We start from the raw sequence: 26,580 nt of genomic DNA, 5'->3' as shown, positions 1-26,580 counted from the left end.
GCAGGGGTTAGCAACTTTTCTATTGGCCATGTCCGTAAATATTTTAGGATTTGCAGGCCATAAAATCTCTGCTTCACCTACTCAACTCTGCCACTCCAGTGCAAAGCTTCAATAGATAAAGGCTAAACTAATCAATGTGGCCCTGTTCCAGTGACACATTGTAGACCCAGAAGCTTGGATTTCATGGAATTTGCACATCATGAAATATTCTCTTGCTTTTCATTTCCTTCCGCCCATCCATTCACAAAGAGCAAACCCATGTTTACATCACAGATGATATCAAAAGAGGCTGTGGGCCAGATTTGTCTCACAAGCGCTAATGTGCCAGTCATTCCTGTTGCCTCACTGTCTTTCTCTCATTCTCCAGTCTCATCTACTCATGTCTTTCTTGCTCCAGTTAGCTTCTTACTGCAACACTGAGTTTTTCTTGTATATTGAACTTAATGTTTTTCTTCTTGCCTGAGCTAAGAGAGTTAACGCAGGTAAAGTCATTCTTATGAGACGGTGATGGTCAGGGAGCTGATAGTGACCAGAATGGGCTATGGTCCTTGTTAACTGCCATCACCCTTTACTCAGTGCCTCGGTTCCATCGCCACAGAGATGTGTGTCCCATGGTGCCTTGTACTTTGCATGCATAAGGCAAATCTTCATGGAACTGGCAAGTGAAACCTGCTTAATGATACTTTTTTCTAGATTGTAGTCTTTTTGAGGGAAGACAGAAGAAAAGATGGCACCCATCACCAAGGTGCTGCAAGGTTATATCTAATGTTTGAAGGAAATGTAGCTTTGATTTTGCCGCTGGATAACTATTTCTCAGGTGAGGAATGCAGCTGAAAAAGAAAGATTAGCCATAAAATGTACTCCGCAAAAGACCATCACACCTGGAAAATGTCTGTCCCACCTCTAAGGTGGCCCTGCTGTGCTAGAGTAAAAGTAGGGCTCAGGAATACAACTTTCAGGTGGTCCAAGAGATTGCTGTTATCTCCACGGTTGCCTCTTTCATGTTAACTTTTACATACATTCATTGCATTGTCATTTTCCTAGTACAAAAAATAGTGTGAAGAGAATCTTACTCTTTATTTCTTAGTATAAAAGAGAAAAAGAAGTTCAATTTCTTCTGAAAGGTTATGATTCAATTAGAAAATATAGTAGAAAGCACACTCAGCAGGTGCCTGAACTTAAGTCCATCTTTTTGATGATGGCATTATTTTTATCCCAGTGCTAAATTTTTAAATTAATTTTTAACATGTTATATTAAGAGCTGATAATATAACTTCTCTGCTGTGGCATATTCCTTTTAAAAATGAAATATCAATTCTCAGATACAACCTAAGGCTATAGTAAAAATGAATTGTTAACTTAGTTTAAGTTTTTTTCTACAGGTTAATTTTTAGTCATGATAAGAAAAAGTAACACATATGATAAGAGATATAATTAAGTGAACTCTAGCTCAAAATTTGAGAATGAGAAAGGCTATTAGGAAGCTATTTCATTAATAATGTACCATTAGCATAGAGTAGTTAAAATTTAAAACCCATTTCGTTATGCTAGAGATGTCTTTTCATTTAAAGGTTCCCTGAAAGGGCCAGCATCTCTATTTACAACGGAAGTTAAACCAGCATAAAATGAAAGTCAACTGAGAAAATATTCAGAAATTTTCTGTGGGTGCAGTTCTTGATTTGGACAGGATTCAGATGTAAGCCATTCTTTGATTGGCATCTTCAGCTACCATTAGCTGAACTGTGGCCATGTCAGGAGCCAGATATTCTGTCTCATGTTCTCAGTCAAAAAATAAAACAACAGAAATCAACAAAAAGAAAAAATAAGAAAGGTAGAATACAGCAGAGGGATAGGAGTATTATACCTTTGGCAAATGAGTAAGAAGTCAGATCTTTTACTAATGTGATACTGACAGCTTTTGCCAGAGAAGACGGGATAGGTATGGGAGAATTTCGTTATCATTTAGCAGTAAGTTTAAGTATCATGCAGCAGAGCCAGCACTGGCCTGGGAATCATAAAAGGGTAATAATAGGAGCAGCTGCTCTTCAGTTTTTCTCGTTGACCCAGAAACCACCCTTTTTAGCCACATAGTTTCTCTTGGTTTGTGAAACAGTGAGATTTTGCTGTATGGCCCCTTCCAAAGGGAGTAGCAAACCTCCTTGTCATGTGGGGCTTTTGGTGAGTTGGAAGAATTTATTCCAAAGCCAGTGGTTCTCTCTGTCTATGCAACTACCTCTGTTTAGACTGTGATTATCCAACTTGCTCATTGGTACAAAATTCAGTATAGCAACTATCTTGGCCCAGGACAATCAGAGAAAGAAGGTATAGAAAATGCAGATACAATATATTCAATAAAACTTCAAATAGTTTATTGAAATGTAATTTAGAGATAAGTTTATTTTGTTACAAAAATTTTTGAAAGCCATGTGTTTTGGTAATAGCCATTTTCCCGTGAACTTTCTCAGAGATCCCTCTTGCTAGCAATTCCATCCTTCTAATAGAGCACTTCAGTGGTCAGATATCACTATGAAAGTAGCTGCCATCTTGTACTAATTGTGAGTTTGTCCAAGTTCTTGCAAGGGCGAGGCTGTTATGTGTTGCCTAGTGTTTGCTGATCACCTTACCTAGGAACTCTGCTGTGGTTGTGTCCTGAGTTGTCTGTATAAGTTTTTTAAAGTTTATTTATTGAGAGTCAGAGAGGGAAGAAGGGAGTGGGATAGATCGTCTTCCATCTACTGGTTCATTTTCTAAATTCCCACAACAGCCAGGCTGGGCCAGGCCAAAGCCAGGAGCCAGGAACTCCATCTCCATCGCCCACATGCGTGATGGAGATCCAAGCCCTTGAGCTGTGATCTGCTGCCTCCCAGGGCGCACATTAGTTGGAACCTGGATTGGAAGCAGAGACAGGACTGGAACCCATACAACTTTGTCTGATATGGAACGTGGGCACTCCAAGCAGAAGCTTAACCTACTGTGTCGCAACACCCACTGCTGTGCAACTGTTTTAAGACATGTGGTTTTATAACATGGGAAGGGCAATAAGGTTATAAATTAGGAGTTGAACCAGACTTATTTTTCTTGCAAAGGGAATAAACTGTAGGGGCTACCAGTCTTCTTAGTGGGAGGGACAGCTATAGAGCCCACTCTGATAAAATCAACCAGATCAAGGAAGAGGACCTTAACTAGATGATCAGTTAGAACCCTAAGGCCTGGACACTTCAGAGAATTGTGTGCTGAACGTTGTTTCTCTGAACACAGGTGCATGGTTTTTATTGGATTCTAAAAATGATAGTGATCACACACAGATGTCAACACGCAAGTGTTCTGGAGGACTAACCCAGTGAAAATACAGTGGAAGGACTTAGAGGGGAGCTGGCATTCAACTGTGTGAATGTTAACCTTAGACGTGAAGTCCATTAAATAGCAATTAAGATTTAAAGTACTTCAGAGTGAAACAGGTCTCTAATACAATGTTTATGTTATGCCTCCCCGTGCTTCCTGGTAAATTAACACATAGTGGTTTATGTGAAGCCTATTTAATATTAGTATTTTATTAACAAAGCAAAGCTGCAGTGGCAGAAAAAATGAGATAGAGTTATTAAAACAGTTGGTTTTTGTCTCTGACACCCAACAGTGTATATCATTTTGAAATCATTCATTCATGCAGGCACACTGATTGATAACAGGAATAAAAAAATCCTCTGCCTATAAAGACCGTGGAGTTTCAGGAGACACCTCTAAAATTAACAATTAAAAATGGGGCATAGTGAATGCTACAATGACGGTCGTGTGAGGTAAAATAGGAAGAAGTGCGGAGAATGAGCACCTGATCTGTGCTGGGATCTGGCAGTGCCAATGACATCTCTCATTTGGACAGCAGGTCCATCCTACCTTCCAGAGACTGTTCTGATGCATTAATTCAGGTAAACCTCCGATCCCTTTGAGGCATGAAGAGACTAAGAAACTTGTACTATGTCTCACAGCTTGTTTGGAGCAGTGACTGGCTTGGAATTCAAGCCATCTTGTTCCTAGATTCTGTGTGGTAGCCATTCTGCTCCACCACCCCAAGGGTCACAGGGTGGGAGACCAGAAGTGGGGAAAAGCAGAGAGAGAGAGATGAATTTCAGCTCCCAGCTTCTGAGAGTTAAATGTTTCCTAAATTCAAATTCAGACTCATCAGGCTTTATGGGGCCAGCTTCCCCAGACTGTCCTCCTTCTCCACTCCCCAGGTTGCAGAGGGTCCTGATCTCTGTTTGTGGGGTATGTACATCTCTACATATTCAGCATGTGTAGGGTTACAGTTTCACCCAGCCTCATAGATGCTGCATCCTTTGAATCATGTATCTACTCAGTTGTTCATTTATGCAATTTAAAGTTCTATGCTATCCATTTGGGGTGACACATTTGGAAACTTTCTCCAAAAGAGATGTGAAATACTAAATTCAGGTCTGCAAACTGAAGTGGTCATACTGCTTGTCTTCGTTTTACCCCTAATGCTTTCCTAGTCATATAAATTTGGAAAAATAATTAGAAGTTCCAAGAATAATGCTGGAGAAAAGGGGGGAAAAACCAATTTCAATTGCATCTTAGTGGTTGTGACATAAACAATGCCTGATTTGCCTGCTGCTTTTTATGGCCTCAACAACAAAGAAGGTTCTTTCCAAACTCAGAGTTAGGATGTTCGCATTCTGCTCCTCCACCTGCTGTGACTGCATGGATCCAGACGTCCAGAGAGGCCCACGGCCCCTCCGGGGCACCGGCGTCCACTTAGCAGGCTCCAAGGTTTACCTGCTCTCAGGAAGTCACTTGAGTCTTGGGAAAAGTACTGCTTATTACTTGTTCCCATGCAGTCCCTGCTGACATCTTATTGTAATACTGTTTAAAAGTTTTCTTTACTGGAACAAATGTATTCCATTTGGATTATGTCATGAATTTCATCTGGAATAGTTAGACTTTGAATAGCACTTGTGTGTCACCTCTCTTTACATCACTTGTCTGGTGGCACTGAGAATACTGCCTCACTGAAAATGGAGCCATTTACAATCAATGATAGGGCAGCTAATGTTCGTCTTTCTTGGGAAAACTGAAATGTGCACCTTTTATCCTATTATACTGATCCACCCGCTTCAGATTATCTGATTTTGTAGCTTCTCATTTTCTCCAGTATCTTAATGCTATTATTAACAAGAATTCTGTTGTTAATGGTTTTGGAAAATAATATGTGTGCTTTCAACCAGTGCCTGTATTTTTATGGTCTGTCTGATTTGGCTGGACTTTGATATTTATTCCAAATGGTGCTTTGTTGCAGATCAAATGTGACGAGCCCTAATGTATCCCTCAAGATTTCTTTTCAGTGTCCTAGATTTTGCTAGCAGACAATGAGGTTGATATTTAAACTATCACCACTAGGTGAAAAATCACCCTTAGGTATGTAGTCTGCAGTCTGTAGTCTTTGGCAGTGATATATTTATAGAAATACATGCTTTTATATATGAATATATGATGTTGCTTCAAAAAGATCATGGAAAGTGGAATTAAAAGGCAAGTTTATTTTAAGAAAAAAATCTTTGAATTCTTCGCATAAGTTTTTATAACATTCATTTTTAAGAGTTTTGAAAACCCCTCCACATGGATTTCAAAATCATTTGCACCAAAGTTTACTTATCTTCTAGTCCATTTTCCATAAATCTTTGGAAATTTCCTTGTATGTATACACACACACACACACACACACATATACATGTGTGTATATATGCATTGATTCTTACGTCTATAAATATATATTTATAAATACATGTATACATGTAGAGAGAGACTTCCTCAAAATTTTGGAACAACAGCTCTGTGAATATCTGATACATTTTCTTTCATAGGGACAATATTTTTCCTAAAGTTTAGTTTTATTTTTTTAAACACACACAAAAACTTATTTTATATTGAATTATATCAGTGAGTTCTATCCAACTCCCATCCTGCCATTGTCTTTCTACCCTTTGCACACATTTTCTGTTTTAAAAAATTCTACAATCTATTGTGTCAAACAGAATATTGTAGTGCTTATAGTGTTTATTCATTTGTAAGCATGCATCTATAAATAATGGTTGTTTTTATGAATATTTTCTAGGATTAGGTATAAAAGTTTTCAAAAGACTTTAAAGTGCTAATTTGCATTGTGGATCACTTTAAGGAGTATTTAGTACTTAGTTTCTCCCCAGCTTTTTTGACCATAGAAGCTTTTCAAATGATTATCAGTTGGACAAATGCCTTTGGAGAAAGAAAACCCCTAGACCAAAGCTAGCTATTTCTAGGACCTATGTGATTTCATTCATGTTGTTTCTTACCCAGTTCTTCCAATGCTTGCTTTGTTTCTGAAATGGTGCTGGGTACTGAGAGACTGTGATGAATGTGCTGGACTTAGTCTCATCCTCATGGCACTGCCTTTCCATTTGTGATGAGTGTGTCTAAATAACATCCGTGACTCTTTTGTTGTTTTCTAACAGCTCTGCTTTTGCCCAGAGCAAGTGTGTAAAGTAATTTTCAACCATAAGGGTTTCTAAGTAGAGATCATGAGCTCCTCAGATAGGAGACTCAACATTTAGTGTGCAGAAAACTCACCCAGGGCACCTGCTTAAAAGGAATATTTCTGGGCCTTATGCCCCAGAGATGCTGATTCTTCAGATGATAGGATTTTGCATTTTTTTTAAAAATTATTTCTTTGAAAGACAAAGTGACAGATTGAGAGAGAGAGACTGAGATCTTTCACCCACTGGTTCATTCTCTGAATGACCTCAATAGCCAGGGATGTGCCAGGCCAAAGCCAGAAGCCTGGCATTCCATCTGGGTCTCCCACATGGGACCCAAGTACCTCGACTATCCTGTGCTGTTTTCCCAGACACATTATCAGGGAGCTGGATCAGAAGCAGAACCGCTGGAACTCAAACCAGCTCTCTGATATGAGATTGCTGGTGTTGCAAGCTATAGCCTAACCTGTGGCACAACACTGGTCCCTGGGCATTTTTAGTAATACAGATCGTAAGCTGTTCCATCCTATGAATGCCAGATATGGACTTCAGATGGCCTTGTTTAGCCCTCTGTCTCTGACTACAAGAGTTTTTTCAATGAGAGAGTCTAGGAGGACTTAGTAGACTTCCATTAGTTTCTTCAGGGGATCTGCAAGAGATATCATGATGCGCTTAGGGGCAGAAGTTGACAAGTGTAAGACAGTATGGGGGAAATGAGTCGCAGAGACAACAGATCACAATGAGAGGAAGGAAAAACTGCAAAGCAGATGTAATTACTCAGCTTGTGCCAGAATCCAGAGCCACGGCCCCCTGACAGAATGTCTTGGAAGTGAGTAGAACAGATGTATCAGTAAAGTGATATTCACCAATTCAACAAGTTTGAGAAGCACTAGGTTTATTTTTTTACTGTATTATAGAAGTAAATGCAGACTTTAATGTGCTAATTTGCATTGTGGATCACTTTAAGGAGTATTTAGTACATAGTTTCTCCCCAGCTTTTTTGATCACAGAAGCTTTTCAAATGATTATCAGTTGGACAAATGTCTTTGGAGAAAGAAAAACCCCTGAATTGTCTAGTTAGCATTTTCATGGATTGTTTCGTGGCTGTTAAAGTCTTGCTCTAAAATGGAAATTTAATTTTTTTTCTTTAGAATATGATTGAGATTTAGGGGAAATCTATGTTTCCTAAGAATCATAAGCTAAACCTATAACAAAGCAAAAATCAGTATTTAAGATATTTTACATCAGTGATTGGCAGCAGGCCATATTTAGTTGCCTGTGTATAAACATGATTGCCCAAGACTTCTTTGAAGCAAGACTACAAGTTCTATAGTGATTAAATAAATAAATAAATGCCAGGCATAGAGGGGGAAGAACTCCCAGGCTGATTGTATCCAGATACAGCTTCCACAGAGGTGAGCTGGAGGAGAGGAGCCAACAAAAATGCTCAAAATATTGAAAGATTAATTTAGTGAAGGAGAAGGAAAAGGGAATTTCTGCTGGGAGAAACCCTTTTCTAATGTGGTTTCCAGTTGAGTCTAAGGGACAGAGTAGATGCACTGAGACAGACAGAAACCACAAGCTAAGGAGTGATGATGAGGACACTAGTCCTGTGAGATACCAGGGAGAAAATAAGTCAAATAAGCTTGGGAAATGCGATTCCATCCTTTGTGTTTAATTTTGCTCTAATTGGCCTTTTACAAAATGAATTTATCACAGAATTATTTTCCCCATAAATTAAGAACCCTCACAAGACCCCTTTGGGAGAACATTGAGCTAATAGTGGTAGGAAACAAGGACTACTAATTAATGGGCCTCTACCATAATCATTGCTTCTTTGGGACAAAAATGATTAGATTTAGGTCAGACATATTAAGTTAGAATATTTCCTTGGATTTAAATGGATTTGCCTTTCTGTATTGTTATATTTTTTGGAATACAAGATCCTTCTAAATCCAGATAATGAAGTTAGGATCTCTTCATATGGAATTCTCAGCCCCTACATAATTTTAAACAAGTAGCTCTCAGGTTGCAGTATCTTGACCCATAATGGTTTTTCTTGGGGTGCACTTTTGCTTATAAACATTTGTAATGATCTAGTTAGAACTAAGCCTTATAAAGACTTCTGAACTACATTTAATTTCTGGTTAAACTGTTGAGTGACCTTTTTTAATAAAGGCTTAGAAGTAATTCATAGTCTCTAAGAATTTGGCTTATAAATATTTTTGACCCGAAAGGAAAGCTTCAGAAGGTTAAAGTTAGCCCCTCATCTACATGGGCAAAACGTAAAAGAAATCAGGCCAAATGGGAATCAGGCAATGATCATATAACCCATAACATATTTATTCTCTTTCCTTTTAATTTTTGGGGCGTGATTTTTCTGAGAAAATCTTATATATGCCTCTGTTCTCCTGCATGCTTATAGAAGACTAGTGGATATATGAAGACCTATTTAGAGATAAATTTTAATGTATGAGGACCAGTGTCAATTTAGAGATAAAATAGGGTATAGATATTTGCAGATTTTTTAAGAGATTCTTAAAAGGATTCTTAAGAGGACTAAATTCCACAGTTTTTTATATATATATATATATATATATATATATTTGACAGGCAGAGTTAGACAGTGAGAGAGAGACAGAGAGAAAGGTCTTCTTCCATTGGTTCACCCCAAAATGGCCGCTATGGCCAGCACGCTGCACCAATCCTAGCCAGGAGCCAGGTGCTTCCTCCTGGTCTCCCATGTGGGTGCAGGGCCCAAGCACTTGGGCCATCCTCCACTGCCTTCCCGGGCCACAGCAGAGAGCTGGACTGGAAGAGGAGCAACCGGGACAGAATCCGGCACCCCAACTGGGACAAGAACCTGGGGTGCCGGTGCCGGAGGCAGAGGACTAGCCAAGGGAGCTGCGGCGCCGGCCCACAGTTTATATTAATAAACATCTCTTTCTCATCCTCCCTGCAAAGGTACCATAAGGTTTTTTTGTCCTCAGTGAAAAACTGTATCATATGACTTTAAGTTTCATGCCAGTATTTTAAAGTTTCACTAAAGTGGATTACCAAAAAACTGTTACATTTTGGAATTTTCCTTCTAAATCTATATGACGAAGGCAATTTTTTTTATTTTGTTCACACAGAGTCACCAGATGCTAATCCATTTACAAGTCACACTCTGAGTATTTTCTCTCCAAAGGCACTTTATCATTTTAATTAAGGAAACTACAAAATTTTTCAGTTTGTTTTTAAGCCTCAAGATACTTCTTAAAATATATGAGGGTACTTCAAAAGTTTTGTGGGAAATGGAATTAGAAGATAAGTTTGGGGCAGGTGTTTGGCCTAGTGGTTAAGATACCAGGTGAGACAACTGTGTCCCATATCTGAGTAGATACCCAACTCCAGCTCCTGATTCCAGCGTTTGCCAGTGAGCACCCTGGGAAACAGCAGATGATGGCTAAAGAAGTTAGGTCACTGCCACCCAAACAGGAGACCTGGGTGGAGTTCCCAACTCTAAACCTTGGCATGGCCCAGCTTCAGCTGTTGTGGGCATTTGGGGAATGAAACATCAGATGGTAACTTACTCTCTCTCTCTCTGTCTCTGTCTCTCTCTCTCTCTGTACATGTATGTGTATGCATGTTTCTATCTTTTGAGTAAAGAAATAAAAAATAATTTTTTAAAATTAATTTGTTACAAAATTTTTTTGAAATTTATGAATGTAAGAATTTAAGTTAATGAAATGCAGATTATGAAGACTATGTATGGTTTCAAAATTCTTGCACTAAAATAAACTTTTCTTTTTTAAAGATTTATTTATTTATTTGAGAGGTAGAGTTACAGAGAAACAGAAAAAGACAGAGATTCTTCCATCCATTGATTCACTCCCTAAAGTGACTACAACAGCTGGAGCTAAGCCAATCCAAAACCAAGAGCCAGGAGCTTCTTCTGGGTCTTCCATGAGGGTACAAGGGCCCAAGCACTTGGGCCATCTTCCACTGTTTTTCCAGGCCATAGCAGAGAGCTGGATGGGAAGAGGAGCACCTAGGACACGAACTGGTGCCCAATGGGATGCTGGTGCCACAGGTGGAGGCTTAGCCTAGTCTGCCACAGCACTGGCCCCAGTAAACTCATCTTTTAATTCCATTTCCCACAGATTGCTTAAAGTACCCTATTGTGTTTTAAAAAGTGGCATTAATAAAGGAAGGATTATTTAAACACTTGAAACCATAGTCAAAACTAATAAATTCAGATTTTAAGACAATGTAATAATCCTGTCATACTCTTAAAGAGTCAGAAGTGTTTTTCAATCTTATTAAAATTCTTGACTTGACTAGTCACATATGTTGTTTTAAAGTTGTATTACCCCTATGCAATTAATAGATACCACAAGTATTTATGCAAGTTTTTTCTAATTAAAATATTTTCTAAAGATTTATGTATTTATTTGAAAGGCAGAGTTACAGAAAGAGAGGGAGAGACAGAGAGAGAGAGAGACTCCATCTGTTGATTCACTCCCCACATGGCCACAGTGGCCAGCACTGAGCCAAGCTGAAGCCAGGCACTAGAACGTCATGCAGGTCGCCCATGTGGGCATAGAGCCCCAAGCACTGGGACCATCCTTTGCTGCTTTTCCAGGCGCATTAGCAAGGACCTGGAACAGAAGTAGTGCAGCCAGGACCCAAACTGTTGCCCATATGGATTCTGGTCTCGCAGGTGATGGCTTTACCCACTAAGCCACAACGCCAGCCCCTAGACAAATTATTTTAAAACCTAATTTCATGAATTTTGTTGTCTAGATTCAACAATTTAACAGCTAAATTAATTTGCTTCTTTTAAGTTTGTATTTTAGTTTCAGATTTACAAAAAGTCACCAGGATACTAAAGAATTCCCCAAATTCCTTCATATCCAGATTCCCCAAATGTTAGTATTTTGTCCCTATTTGTTTGCTTTCTCTCCTTCTCCCCTCAAAACTTTTTTTCTGAAGTGAGTATAGTTTGCAGACATTTACCTTAAAGGGAATTCCAAAAGTTCATGGAAAAATTAAATTAAAGGTAGTGTACATTTTCCGTGATCTTTTTGAAGATCCCTTGAATTTCCACATGTATTCCCTAAAAACAAGGGCATCTCTTTCATAACCACAGTACTGTTAGCTAAATCAAGAAATAAGCAATCGCACAATAATGTCCTTGACTTGCAGACTTTACTCGGATTTCACCAATTTACCCCAATAGTGTCCTTTATAGCATAATAAAATAAAATATGATGCTGATCATGCATTGATTTCTGTGCTCATGTCTTTTTAGACTAGAACATTTTCTAGTTTTTGTTTCCTGATACAACACTTAAAAAGTGCTGACCAACTCTTTTGTAGACTGTCCTTCAGTTTGGATTTGTCTAATGTTTCCTTGTAGTTTGATTCAAGTTATGCCAGACTTCAAAAAAACTAAAATTGTACAAGGCTAAGCTGTGATTTTATAAAAATAAAATTGTACAAGTTTAAGATGTGATTTTACAATAACAAATCACGTTTCTGTTTATGACTGTGAGAATCAATCTAATTTAATTGTCACATTTGCATCAAACAGAATACTTATCTCCAGCTTCCCAGAAGAAGAGACTGTCCTAGGAGATTCTATATTTGTTTCTTAATGAACTAATTTGTTTTAATTATGGAGTAGCTTGTTAGTTTTGAAGGTTTATAGAATCACATTTATTAAGAAAACAAAATATTCAACAGTATTGATTTTCTCTTTCAGTCACTCCTGAATGCCCACAGAAAGGAAAAAACGTTTGCTTTTCCTTAGATGAACTCAGTTTCTTATCTCATCTTATAAAATCCCTTTTGACGCTAGAAAAAAATGTCCAAGAATTGTTTGAAGAACTGTTTTTATCACTCAAGATATCCAGGAATACTTCAGGTAATATACTCTTGTTTAAATTTGTAAATCTGTAATTTTTGTTTTTATTTGTTGCCACTGTGAATCAATACCATTACTTGAGTCAAATCCATAAGAAAATTATTTAAGTAAACATTCAGTATGATGCATCCCATAGGTTACGTTTTCATCCTTTTTATTTGAAGAATCCCTTAATCCTAATTGACAAAGCATCTGAATAATTGTCTTTAGCTAAAATCAGATCAAATTTTACCCCAAAGAAATACAGTGTGGCTTTATGGAAAGAGTAAGCAGACTTGATGATCTAGTGACCCCTCTTCTGCCACAGCATATTTATTCTCCTTAGACTTGAGTTTTCTCATCTTCACAGTAATCATTCAAGACTTGATTAATTTTCTTTGTTTTCTTCCAGAATTAGATGCTTTGGGTTCCAATAGGTTTATAAGAATTAAATGACTTTATATATATAAAATACTTAAAAGAATGTCCAGGATATCTTTAAAAATCCATAAGTGTGAATTATTAAAATAATAAGTATAATTATATAATTTTTAAATTTCAGTTAGTGTTGATAAAATTCCTTTGAAGAAGCTATGCCATTTGTATTGAAATTAAAGGTAAAATTCAAAGGCATAATGGTTAAGGTGCATTCTCTGCTGTCATATCCATATTTATAAAGTTTTTCATTGTGATCAGGATGAAATGCACAAAGGTCTCTTTTACATGCGACCATATGTCATTCTAAGAAGAATGAGCATATGCAGAGGCTGCATCTGCCAAACCAAGTGACTTACACACAATCAGAAAATTTCAACCTCTAAACCTGATTTCTCAGGGAAAATTGCATTTAGTTTACTCAACATGCTTATTTCGGTGTTTCTTTCTTTCCTTTGGCAGTATAAATAATGTTAGAAAAGTTACAGTGTTGGAGTTTGGAGTTTGTTTTGTATTAAGCATAGTTTATTGGACTTCTATGTTTCAGGTTAAGTTTAGATAGCACAATTTTAAAGTAAATAATGTAAGTCACTTTTACAAATTTGGAGATAATTTTAAGAATAATGGAAGTGGTTTACAAATTTCCAATATTAATCAAAAAAGGGAAAATAATAAAAATGTCATACAGAAAATCTAAAAATTAAGAGGCTGAATGAAAAAATGGATTTAATTAGAAGCTAATGTGAGATTTATGTGGCCTTCTAGATGGAGTTGACTGGGTGGTCAAAGAGAGATCTGAATAGAGAAATGTGACATCCTGGTTTTTGATTGACATATTGATGCTTTGAACAGTTGCGATTTGGTGTAATACTCATCCATCATGTCTAGCTGAGATCTGGCATCTCACATCCACATTTTTAGTAGACCTTTTCTGAGTGTGGACCAACCAACGGAATGTAATCCAAAAAACTCAGCTCCTACCCATTTGAAATCATCTTGTTTTGGTCCTAAGCCAAGCTCTTGGGAATTTAGGTCAATTCTGAGAACTTTATTCTTTTTAAGACAGCAGAAGTTGAAAATTAGAATTGTTTTAGAGAGAAATTATAAAGATATAAAACTGAAATGACCAAGAATGGAAGCAAAGATTTGATGTGTGGATTTCAGGAAAATGTAGAAAAAAGAAAAAGCCTGTTCAATTCCATTAGATTAAGATTAAATAATATGCAGATTTTCAAATGCTGTGTATTTGAGACTAAAACTCAACAGAGCCAATATTTAATTATTCTACTGTATACTGTTTTACTCTCCATTTGTCAATGTGTAAGTGGTTTGGTAGATAAAAGTAACTTCATTATCACATTAATAATAGTGTACTATATAAATACATTTGTGAATTATTGAACACAGTATGTAGGAGTTTTGAAGGGTGAGTGTAAGAAATGTCTGAGTACCAGAACTTTCCCTTGTGATATATGTGTTTTTCATTGTTGAAATTCATATTTTTTTACCAAAGCCAAGATTGACTTAATCTGACACAACTTTATGTAAATGGCTCCCTGAGAAGAGTGATCATGAGGGAAATTGTCAAGAAAAAATCTTAAATGCTTTATTCAGTGTATCCAAGTTAATCCATTCTTATAAAAATCATTGGTTTCTTAAATCAGGAAGTAAAACATTCCTTGAAATGGATGATTAAAGAAACCAAATGTTTCTTAAGTTAGCTATTGAGTATTCCTGATAGTTAGCGTTTTGCTTAGAAATCTTGTGTGGGAAAGAATGGGGAAAAAATAAAGAGAGCAAGTAACTTAGTTTCCTGTGTATTTATTTTGATTGGAGCATATTTTGGTAATAAAGATCTTGGAAAGAGTTACCTACTATGTCTGTGTAACCCAAACAATCTGATGAAAAGTGAGGGTTTTTTCCTCATTGTCCAGATGTTTTAAAAATGTCCAGGTGCTTAACGTCACATAGAAAAAATGTGAAGATGATTAACCAAATATTTTACTTTTTACTTTGATGTTTACTATTATAACATAGACTTATCCCAATTGGCAGTGGACAAGGAATATTGTAGAGACACAAGAAATACTTTCTAAGGAAGAAGATATTGAGTCATATTTATTTGCTTTTGTTTGGTCATAATGTGATGGTTTCCTATTTTCATCATTTCAGAAAACGATAGCACATTATTTCACTGTGATGGTACCTTACTTCATTTCTTTTAGGTGGTGATATCTTGGGGAGTGACCTTGGGTTTGATATATGGGACATTTCTAACGCTCCTTCAGAATAAAGTTGTTCTTTGGGCAGTTCCTCAAATTTTCCAAAGGTGGCATCTGAGATTTATCTAAACCAGGAGGTTTCTTGGCCCTCATTTTTCTTTAGCCCCAGCAATGACAAAGAGCGATGGCTGCTTCAATTGGATGTAAGAAGAACACGTAGGGTTTGTCTCAGAAGAATCAAAGATTTCAGATCTTCTGAAAGATTGTTTGTACTCTTAGGGGGTCTTAAGAGGGGTCAAATGGCTTCTAAGAGTTCCTTAGCTAGATGGTTAAGGGATTGTATTAGGGAGGCGTATGTAGTTAAGGTAAAGAGGCTCCTAGGGTTTGTAAAGCTCATTACTCTAGGACTTTAGCTGTTTCTTGGGCAGAGAGGTCGAAGGCTTCCACATTGGAAATTTGCAAGGTGGCCACCTGGGCTTCTCTTCATACTTTTTCATGGTATTATCTCTTGGATGTAGTCTCTTCTACAGATTCAGCTTTTGGTGGGAGGCTGCTTGTGAGCCAGAAAAGAGCAGTGAAGAAAAGAAAGACTTGTAGTTCCCACTTAGAGCCGCCAACAAGGCAAGTTGCTTTGTAGTGCACACAATGGGAACCTATGAAGACCAATTTGGGTGTGAAAGTGGATGTCACAGGGAAGTACTGCCAAGCTCTACTCTCTCTGAAAGAAAGCGGCAGTGTGGAAACTAACCACGAGTGAAAAATGAACCACAGAGAACTCTGTAGGGGAGGCTGTTGAGCAGCTGGCTTTCTTGTGACCCTCTGCACTCTTCTGAAGTCCCTAATCTAGGCGTGCTCTTAAAGAAACCAGTGTTGATAGCTAGCCAATAAGTATATGTTAGAGCCCTGAGCCAAGAATGGACTACCCTCTCTCTACACAGTGATAAAAAAGGGTATGGCCTTTTCCATGTATTTAAAAAATACATGAAATGATTCTGCAGATGTTCACAGAGCTCATGAAGTCTTGCATTGCCAACTTTTGAAATTGACCATTTTGAATTCCAAAGACATATGAAAACACCACAATTTATTAAAACCACACGTATCTTATTAGTGTGAATTTGGTGTTACTAATCATTCCTAAAAATGATCCCCTTTCCTTTCATGTGTAATATTAAGTTTTTAAAATAGTTTTTAAATTGGGGAGGGGAGCATTATATTTTAAAGGTTATTATAATTGCTTGATCATGCATTTTCTATCCTACTCTAGAATTGCTCACCGACAAGAGAAGTCTTGGAAAGCTTCTCTTTTTTTTTTTTCTTACTCATCTTGAAAATAGGCAGATGGTTTGTATAAACATCTGAGCACATTACATTTAGTGAATAAACATAATGTATTTGGGAGTGAAATGATAAATACAAGATAATTAGCGGTTTTTTGTAAGACTTAAACTATAGCTACTCAGTGGCAGGTAGGTATTTTCAGAAACATACCCGCAAAGCATATACTGCAAGCTAGTCTTCTTTTTCCAGGGTAAGTACCTTTTCAATAAGCTAGTTTTCTGAGCTACTTGTAGAAAGGTAAAGTGACATTAAGAATCCATGTGTTGTTGCTTCATGTCATTCACAACTTGATATGTATTACTTTTTTCTTCTGTAAAAATCATCATTGAACAATGTGTTACATGCATATACTAAAACTCTATTATTTAATTATTATATATAATAATTATTTATTATTATGTATTATTTAATTCTTTTTTCACCTCTCTTGTCTAGTTTCTGTCTCCTGAGCGATGACTCCCCTGTATATCTCCATGTTAAAATAACATAAAACCTTGTCATACTATACAGATGTTGCTTTTTATTAACAATTCAGAAAATGTAGAAACACCTCATTCTTTGTAACAGTTGAATAGCTTTCCATTGATTCATGTATCAAAATTTAACCACCTATTCATTGATGGATGATTGGGATTTTTTCCCCCCACTTCATTGGTTACTACAGACAATGGTCTGGCAAATTTCACAAAACTGTGCTTTTATATATGCAGTCATATCTGAAGACTAAGTTTCTGAAGTTTAGTTGCAAAGTAAAAAGCATGGTTGCAAAGCAGATGAAAAGATGAGCCACAGATTAACTACAAAAATTTTGAAAACATATATGTGATAAAGGATTTGTATCCAAAATATACAAAGAACTGAACAAGAAAATAAGCAATTCAGTTTAAAAATATGTAAGAGATCTGAGCAGAGACCTTACCAAAGAGGGTATACAAATGTCAAATAAGCTTTTGAAAAGGTGCTCAATATCATATGTCATCAGAAGAATGCAAACTAAAGCAAGACACCCCTATCTATTTTATTAGAATGGCTAAAATCCAAACCACTAACTAGGACCAATTCTGGCAAGAATGTGGAGAAATAGGAATGCTCATTCATTGCTGTTAAGAATGCAAAATGGTACAGTCTCCTTGGAAGCCAGTTTGGCAGTGCCTTACAAAGCTAAACATAGTCTTACCATATGATCCAGCAATTGCACTCCTAGGTATTTATCCAAATGAGTTGAAAACTTAAGTCTTAAGTCCACACAAAAACCTGCATCTGAATGTTTATAGCAGCCTTATTTATAGTTGCCAAAACTTGGAAGCAACTAGGATGTTCTTCAGTAGGTGAGTGGATAAACAAACTGTGGTATATCAATACAACGGAATATTATTCATCAACAAAAAGAAATGAGATGTCAAGCCATGAAAAAACATGGGGAACCTTAAATGCATTTCGCTAAGTGAAAGGAGACTATCTGAAAGGCTGCATGCTGTGTGATTTCAACTGTATGCGATGGAAAAGGCAAAACTGTCGAGAAAGTAAAAAGATGAGTGGTTGCTCTCCTGGGGAAGGGGAAAGTGATGTATACATGGTACAGAGGGATTGTTAGAGCAATAGTGGTATGTACAGTACTTGTATTTGACAAAACCTATTGAATTGCACAATAGAAAGAATGAATCTAAACTGTGGACTTGTTAATAATGATTTAACAATTATTCATCAGTTGTAACACATGTACATTGTTTCAAAATGTTAACAGGGAAAACTAAGGGTAGAGAGAAAATATACAGATACTCTAATTTTTTTTATCATTTTTTCTGTAAATATAAATATCCTCTTAATAAATAAAATCTAGTTTTTAAAAAGATGCCCATTTTGACGAAGATTGTCATGTCAGTTTGTTGTCTCTGTTTGGACTCTCAGTGCTAATTTTGTTGTACAGAATTCTTATATGGCTACTACCTTTGTGTCCAAAAAAGTTTCCTCTATACAGATCTTTTGAAAAAATGTTCCAGATTTTCAAACGTTTTATTTTTCCTTATTTTAAAATCCATGACTAAAATAGATTTTATTTCTGTGTTATAATTTATCCTTATTTATAATGCCATCACCTCTTTTTTTTTTTAAGATTTATTTATTTGAAAATCAGAATTAGAGAAGGAGAGAGAGACAGAGAGAGAGCGCGCGAGAGCAAGGCTCTTCCATCTGCTGGTTCAATCTCCAGATGAGCACAATGGTCAGGGCTGAGCCAGGCTAAAGCCAGGAGCTAGGAGGTTCATCTGGGTCTCCACATGGGTAGCAGGGTCCCAACTGCTTGCACCATCCTCCACTGCTTTTTCCAGGCCATTAGCAGGGAGCTGGATCTGGAGGGAAGCAGCTGCAACTCAAACTGGTGCCCATGTCGGATGTTGATGTCACAGGTGGCGGCTTTACGCGCTATGCCACTATGCCAGTCCAAATGCCTTTGTCTTTAAAAAATCTAAAGCACGAGTCATTGGAAAAAGCATTTTAGGTTAAATGGTGTAACACTTATTTGAGTTTAAAACCTTCTCTATGTTGTTAGGAGTCTTGAGTAATGGAACAGGGTTGTTAAATTGCAGTGCATGGGCCCATAGTGTTTATGAATGAGATTTACAGAGGTCTGGGAGCACCCAAAGGTATGTCCTCACGTGTGTGTGTGTGTGTGCGCGCGCGCGTGCATAAGTGCTTGCCACTCATATTATACAATTTTGTAAGGTATGCTCTGTCACAATAATGAAATTCTCAGAAATGCTCATAAATCCAAAAATGATTAAGAAATATTAGTTATCTCTATTTCCTCAAAATATATAATCTCTGATAAAATTTGCCAAAAAGATGGTGTTACTGTCTACTAAATGGAATATTTACCTTTAGTATACTGTTTGGACAAGAATATTGAAACCAGCTTAATATCAGAACAAAATATTTTCATTTCTGTGAACTTTATTCCTTAGAAATGATTCAGAATTATGTTCATAGAACCACATTTAGAGGCCGAAAAAAGCAAATCAACCACACATGTATACTCTATGACTCTGTTGGTCAGAATCCCTACTGATAAAATTGGCGAGACTGTGAAATTTGCTTTGTCCAAGAGTGTAAGGAGAAACTGGTTCTGAAAATTCTTGATAAATGGAAAAGAAAAGTTAAAATAGATCATAGTACATAATTCATCATCATATACATATATGCATGGATTTCAAAATTTTTTGCAGCAAAATCAACTCGTCTTTTAAATCCATTTTCCACAGACTTTTCCTTGAAGAGGCTAGAGAGACACAAATAGACAGAGTTCCTATCCATGTTCTCATTTGCCAAATGTCTGCAATGGCTGGGAGTCCATGACAGGAGCCAGAGACACAATCCACGTCTCCTACAAGAGTGGCAGGGACCCAACTACTTGGGTTGTTATGTGCCGTCTCCCAGTTTCTGCATTGGCTGGAAGCTAGAGCCAGACACCAAACTCAGGGCTCTCATGTGGGATGTGAGCATCCTGACCAGCGTCTTAGCTGCTAGGTTAAAAGCCTGCTCCTCTGTGAACTTCTGGAAGTATGCCTTTAGAGTGCTTTTCCAAGTTTAACTTGCTTAAAATCTATATGTAGATTATATTCATATTTGATGTGCAAACATATATAATCTTTAAAATAAATACTCTTTTGTGTTTAATTCATTTTCATATTAGCAATGTAGGATAAGAGTAAAAAGTAAACGTTAATTTCCTTGTTCATTTAAGAAGTTAAATCCTGGGCAAGCATTTGGCACAGTGATTACATCACCCATTTAGGTCTCCTGTATCCCATATTACAGTGTCTGGTTTGAGTCCTGATTCCCACTCGCAATTCCAGCTTCCTACTATTAATGCACATCCTACAAGGCAGCAGGTCATGACTCAAATGCTTGGATCTCTGCCACCCATATGGGAGAATCGGATTGTGTTCTTAGCTCCTGATTTAGGCCTATTCAGCCCTGGATGTTACGGGCATTTGGAGAATGAACCAATGCATGGAAAGAGTCATATATTCTCATTCTCTCTCTCTGCACTCGCTCGCTCTCTCTCTCTCTCTCTCTCTCTCTGTCACACACACACACACACACACAACCTTTCAAATCAAAAATAAGTGAAAAGAAATTAAATCATCAGGCACTACATTTAAAGACTGTTTCTTAGCACATTAATCATTCCGTTCTTCTCAGGATCAGAGTATGTGCTAGGTGAACAAGCCAGTAACCCAGTAGACTGGCAAAACTTTTTTGCACTGTACAAAATGCTTCCATTCTGTCTGGTCTGATTAAACACTCTGCGTTCCTTTTACCTCTTCTAATAAAAGTTCAAAGCTGTATGAGAAAAAAAAATACTTCCCTTCCTGAAATAAGGAACAGCAAAGATAAACATTTTTAGAAAGGTAAATTCTAAATTATTCATATTGAATCAAACTGTTATTAATGTAACTTTACTGGAAAATTAGATTTGTCTTGGAAATATTTATTTATTAATCTTGTCCAGTGTTATTTTCTTGTCATGGAAAAGAGTTTATTAATTATAAAAATAACTGTTAAAAAACTGTTCCAGTTTTAGAAGTGAGGGAATATTTCATGTCTGTTCTTGTGTTTGTGTTTTTTGAATTAATGACTAACATGCTTATTAAGAGGGTAATTTTTCCTACTCTACTGTATTACCTATGTATTTCTGCTTCCTGTATTCCCTGCATATTGTTATATGTGTGCCTATATATATGTATGTATACACTGTGGGTAGAGCTTTTCTGTATAATTAATTTTAACCTGAACCTGTTAATCACACAATGAGTAAGGTTTGTTTTTTTAAAAAAATATATATTTTGTATGCTTGTTTTCTTTTCTATTTCTTAGGGATTCTGGAGAAATCCTGTAGAGAACTTTTAACAGAAAAATCTAGAGCAAATGAAACCAGTGTTCCTTCAGAGCAGTTGTTGCCAGTAAAAGAGGTAAGAGAGGAGAAAAGAGTGGTGTTCACCTTATTCAGATGTAGTGTCATCATCCATGTCTATAAATGCATTATGGATCAGAATGCCTTGAGTTTTACCCTTTGCCATTAAAAAAGTCAGTAATAATTCCTGATTAAAAATTGGCTTATAAGCTTTTGACAAAAATTCAGTTTAGCAGGGACCCTTGTCTCTTGGCCAGTGTCTTCCATGGGAAGAATAGGGAGATGGAAGTGAAGGGATGTTTGCTCTCATCCTAACTCAGGTTCTGTACTTTGCAGATGTGGGCTACAGATAGTCATTGGAAAGTGAAAAAATGATTAAGAGAGAAAGGGAAGGAACCACTGGAGCAGGCCCGTTGGTGCTGTGTGCCTTGCCTTGCTCATGTGTACTCAGGACCTGGCACCACTCTTCTGCTTGGCTCCGTGTTGTAGAGAATTAAGTCTTCCAGGATCCCTTTCTCTCTGGATTCTTGGGAGGTTTGGCCAGCTAAAGGCCTTGACTGGGGACTGGAGTATGGGAGCTGCAGAGAAGCTAGGATATTTCCCTCGTCTACTGTGTTTTAGAAAACATTTCAGGTAGTGGCTGTGACTTCAACTTTATCTCCTGGGCAGACGGTGCTCCCACCATACAGCCTTCCCTGTTTGATCGCAGTTCTACCTGGCAGATCTGTCTTGGCTACAGATCAGTTGGTGGCCCCAGGAATCAGTCTCCCACTGCACAGTTCCTGTTCATTGTTCCTGCAGCCCTGGGGCTGGTTGAGGCTTCCTTCTATATTAGTATCTGTTATATTTCAAAGCCCATGTGTGGCTCCTAGAATCTTCCATCACCTAGCTAACCAACACCCTACATTAAAATTCTTCCTATTGTAATACTTCAAGTGGTTTTATTTCTGAATGGGTCCTGACTGATGTGCTAGATAAATATTAAAGATGGTAAGAGAATGTATAGTCTTTTTTATTTTAAATAAATATTTTTGAAAGGTTTATTTCTTTATTTATTTGAAAGAGTTACACAGAAGGAGAAGGAGAGGCAGAGAGAGAGAGAGAGAGAGAGAAAGAGAGAGAGGTCTTCCATCTGCTGGTTCACTCCCCAGTTGGCCACACTAGCCAGAGTTGGGCCAATCCAAAGCCGGGAGCCAGGAGCTTCTTTGGGTCTCCCACTTGAGTTCAGGTGCCCAAGGACTCTGGCCATCTTCTACTGCTTTCCCAGGCCATAGCACAGAGCTGGATTGGAAGTGGAGCAGCCAGGACTTAAACCAGTGCCCATATGGGATGCCAGTACTACAGGCAGCAGCTTTACCCACTATGCCACAGCGCCAGCCCCAAGAACATATAGTCTTAACAGAGTTTCAGCCTAGAACGTGAGGGAAATAATTAAGAAAATTCATTTATAACTTCTGCTTTAACCAGAAATCAAAGTCAGTACTAACAGCATTTGGTAAGTCAAGGATTCTTTGAAAAGTTCAGGGAAAATTGAATTAAAAGATAAGTTTATTTTGGTGCAAAGCAATTTTGAACTTTGTCATAGTGAGGTCTTCAAAAAGTTTATGAAAATAGCATGCGTGGGGTAGATGTGTCACAGCTGGTTAAGCCACTACTTGGGGACACCCACATCCCATATCACGGTGCCTGGAGTCAAGTCCTGCCTATGCTTCTGATCCAGCTTCCTGCTAATAGACTTTTTTTTTTTAAGATTTATTTATTTATTTATTTTGAAAGTCAAAGTTACAGAGAGAGGGAAAGACAGAGAGAGAGAGAGAGAGAGAGAGAGAGAGAGGGATCTTCCGTGTACTGGTTCTCTCTCCAGATGGCTACAATGGCCAGCACTGGGCCAGGCCAAAGTCAGGAGCCAGGAGTTCTTCTGGGTTTCCCATGTGGGTGGTGGGGGCCCAAATATTTGGCCATCTTCTGCTGTTTCCCCAAGTGTGGTAGCAGGGAGATGGAGTGGAAATGGAGCAGTGAAGATACGAACTAGCTCCCGTATGAGATGCTGGTGTCTAAGGCGATGGCTTTACCCCCTGTGCCACAATGCCAGACCCGCTAATGCACGTTCTTGGAGGCAGCAGTTGATGCCTCAAGTACTTGGCTCCCTGTTACCTACGTGGGAGACCCGGATGGAGTTCCTGGCTCCTGACTTTAGCCTGGTCTAGCTCTGACTGTTGCAGGCATTTGGGAAGTGAACTGCCAAATGGAAGATTCTCTCTCTCTCTTTCTCTCCCTCCCTCCCTCCTTCTCTCCCTCCTTCTCTCCCTCTCTCTCTCTCTCATTATTTTATTTGAAACGCAAAGTGACAGAGGTACAGACAGAGCCCAAATGACCAGAACAGAAGCCAGGAGCCAGGAGCTCCATCCTTTTCTCCCACAAGGATGGCAGAGGCCTAGGTACTTGGGCCATCTTCCACTGCCTTCCCAGGAACATCAGTAGGAAGCTGGATCAGAAGCAGGATAGCCAGGCCTGGAACCAGCACTCCGATAGAGACCACAGTGGCTACTTAACATACTCTGCTATAAATACGTCTTTTTTACTGTCTGTCACTCTGCCTTTTAAGTAAGTAAAAATAAATAAAATTTAAAAAAAAAAAGCAAAAGGATGCATGGATCTCAGAAATGTATGCATCAGATAAACTTTTATTTATTTTTTATTTTTATTTTAGTTTTTAAGCAATTCAATATAGATGATAGATACAGTTCTAAGAATGTAAGATTTCCTCCCCTCCTTTCCTGTCTCCCTCTCACCCTCCTTCCCTCTCCCTTTATTTCTTTCTTTTAAGATAGCATATTTTAAATTTATATTACAGTGAAAGAGCTTAATACTTCACCAAATAAGAAGTTTAACAAGTAAAAAGTAAAAAGACCCTAGTTTAGTGGGAATATAAACAATAATTGAATGGAAAATGATCATTTCACCCATATACAGTAAATTTTAAAGTAAACACAGATCATTAAAGCTATAGTATAACATTATTAACCACTGGTTTCACAAAGGTGTAAAACAGAGTTTCACAAAACTGTATTTGCAGCAGTGCTGATAAACACAGCCATTTCTTTGTTTCTCTTGTTTTTTAAATTTTTGCTCCCATGTATAAGGGAGAACATGTGGTATTTGTCTTTCTGTGTCCAGCTTATTTCACACAACATGATGTCCTCCAGTTGAATCCATTTTGCTGCAATGGGTAGAATTTCATTCTTTTTTATAGCTGAATAATATTCCATTGTGTGTGTGTGTGTGTGTATATATGTGTGTTCATGTCTTTGTATATGTGTGTGTATATATACTTGGCAGCCAGTACAAAAAGTCCCATGATTCTCTTTTTTATTCTTGGATCAATCAACAAAGTTCTGTATTTCAACTGGAATATGTATGACACCAAATATCAAATGGAAAGAGTAAGTCAGCATATAGTATTTCATGGAAAAAATAGATTTTTAGAAGGAGGTTTGAGTAACTAAAGATTTTCTGTATTCTTTTTAAAGGCAGCTATTAATTGCTTGATTTCTTTATTTTTTAACTTTTATTTAATGAATATAAATTTCCAAAGTACAGCTTATGTATTACAATGGCTTCCCCACCCCGTAACTTCCCTCCCACCCGCAACCCTCCCCTTTCCCACCCCCTCTCCCCTTCCATTCACATCAAGATTCATTTTCAATTCTCTTTATATACAGAAGATCAGTTTAGCATATACTAAGTAAAGATTTCAACAGTTTGCACCCACATAGAAACACAAAGTGAAAAATACTGTTTGAGTATTAGTTATAGCATTAAATCACAATGTACAGCACATTAAGGACACAGATCCTCCATGAGGAACAAGTGCACAGTGACTCCTGTTGTTGACTTAACAAAATGACACTCTTGTTTATGGCATCAGTAATCACCCCAGGCTCTTGTCATGAGTTGCCAAGGCTATGGAAGCCTTTTGAGTTCACCGGCTTTGATCATATTTAGACAAGGTCGTAGTCAAAGTGGAAGTTCTCTCCTCCCTTCAGAGAAAGGTACCTCCTTCTTTGATGACCTGTTCTTTGAACTGGGATATCACTCGAGGAGATATTTCATTTAGGTTTTTTGTTTGTTTGTTTGTTTTGCCAGAGTGTCTTGGCTTTCCATGCCTGAAATACTCTCATGGGCTTTTCCGCCAGATCCGCATGCCTTAGGGGCTGATTCTGAGGCCAGAGTGCTATTTAGGACATCTGCCATTCTATGAGTTTGCTGTGTATCTCACTTCCCATGTTGGATCGTTCTCTCCCTTTTTTTATTCTATCAGTTAGTATTTGCAGACACTAGTCTTGTTTATGTGATCCCTTTGAACCAATGTATTATAGTCACATATTTTTATGAGTAATAAAGTAATCATTGTGCTTGTGTGGTGGTACATACACACACGCCATTGTCACCCCAGCCATGGCAGTTAATGGTAGTTTTTACCAGAACATATTTCAATGAATGAATGAATTTTTAATGAATAGACATATCATGATGGGGATAACAGAAATCCAGTTTTTTTATTGTTGTTTTAATCTTCATGGAGGTAGATTCCATTTTATATTTCTATCAAATGTTCCCTAAAGAATTCCTGTTAAAGCATAGAGCTATACCCACACCACTCCAAAGTTTAACATCTGAGAAACAAGACTCCCTGAGTTGAGTGGATTCAGGAATTGGTAAATTTTGTGCAAAGACAAGATCAGGGATACGTGTTTGCATTCTTTAAGATGCAAAAGGTCCAAATAAACTTTAGGAAGGGAAGTTTAGTTGCATATTAATTATGAGCGTAATAGGAACAAGAATCACTTTCTCTGCTTGCAGAGTCATGGAGTCATAGAATTTTAGTTCTAGAAAATGAGTCAGTTTTGGTGCTGGCGCCATGGCTCACTTGGTTAATCCTCCGCCTGCGGCGTCGGCATCCCATATGGGCACCGGTTCTGGTCCCGGCTGCTCCTCTTCCAGTCCAGCTCTCTGCTGTGGCCTGAGAGGGCAGTAGAAGTTGGTCCCTGCACCCACATGGGAGACCAGGAGGGGGCTCCTGGCTCCTGGCTTTGGATCAGCATAGCTGAGGCTGTTGCAACCAACTGGGGAGTGGACCAGCAGAGGGAGGACCTTTCTGTCTCTCCCTCTCACTGTCCGTGACTCTACCTCTCAAATAAATAAGTAAAATCTTTAAAAACAAAAAAAGAAAATGAGTCAGTTTTATTACTTTGTACA

The 26,580-nt window shown here is 37.8% G+C and overlaps 1 protein-coding gene across 10 annotated transcripts in view; it reads left to right on the top strand.

The window, feature by feature from the left end:
• Positions 1-26,580, top strand: part of KIAA0825 (KIAA0825 ortholog) — a 443,996-nt gene that overhangs the window by 115,442 nt on the left and 301,974 nt on the right. For all 10 annotated transcript variants that reach the window (XR_016220532.1, XM_017344597.4, XM_017344595.4 and 7 more), the window contains 2 exons: positions 12,271-12,432; positions 21,285-21,379. Coding sequence is in view for 9 of the 10 variants with exons in the window: in XM_017344597.4 (XP_017200086.4) it covers positions 12,271-12,432; positions 21,285-21,379 (257 nt within the window). In the remaining variant the exon portion in view is untranslated. The remainder of the gene's footprint in view (positions 1-12,270; positions 12,433-21,284; positions 21,380-26,580) is intronic.

Source organism: Oryctolagus cuniculus, chromosome 14 (genome assembly GCF_051225735.1).
Source record: "Oryctolagus cuniculus isolate XC-2025 breed Fujian yellow rabbit chromosome 14, ASM5122573v1, whole genome shotgun sequence".
Classification (NCBI taxonomy): Eukaryota; Metazoa; Chordata; class Mammalia; order Lagomorpha; family Leporidae; genus Oryctolagus; species Oryctolagus cuniculus.
This window is presented reverse-complemented; position numbering and strand designations above follow the sequence as displayed.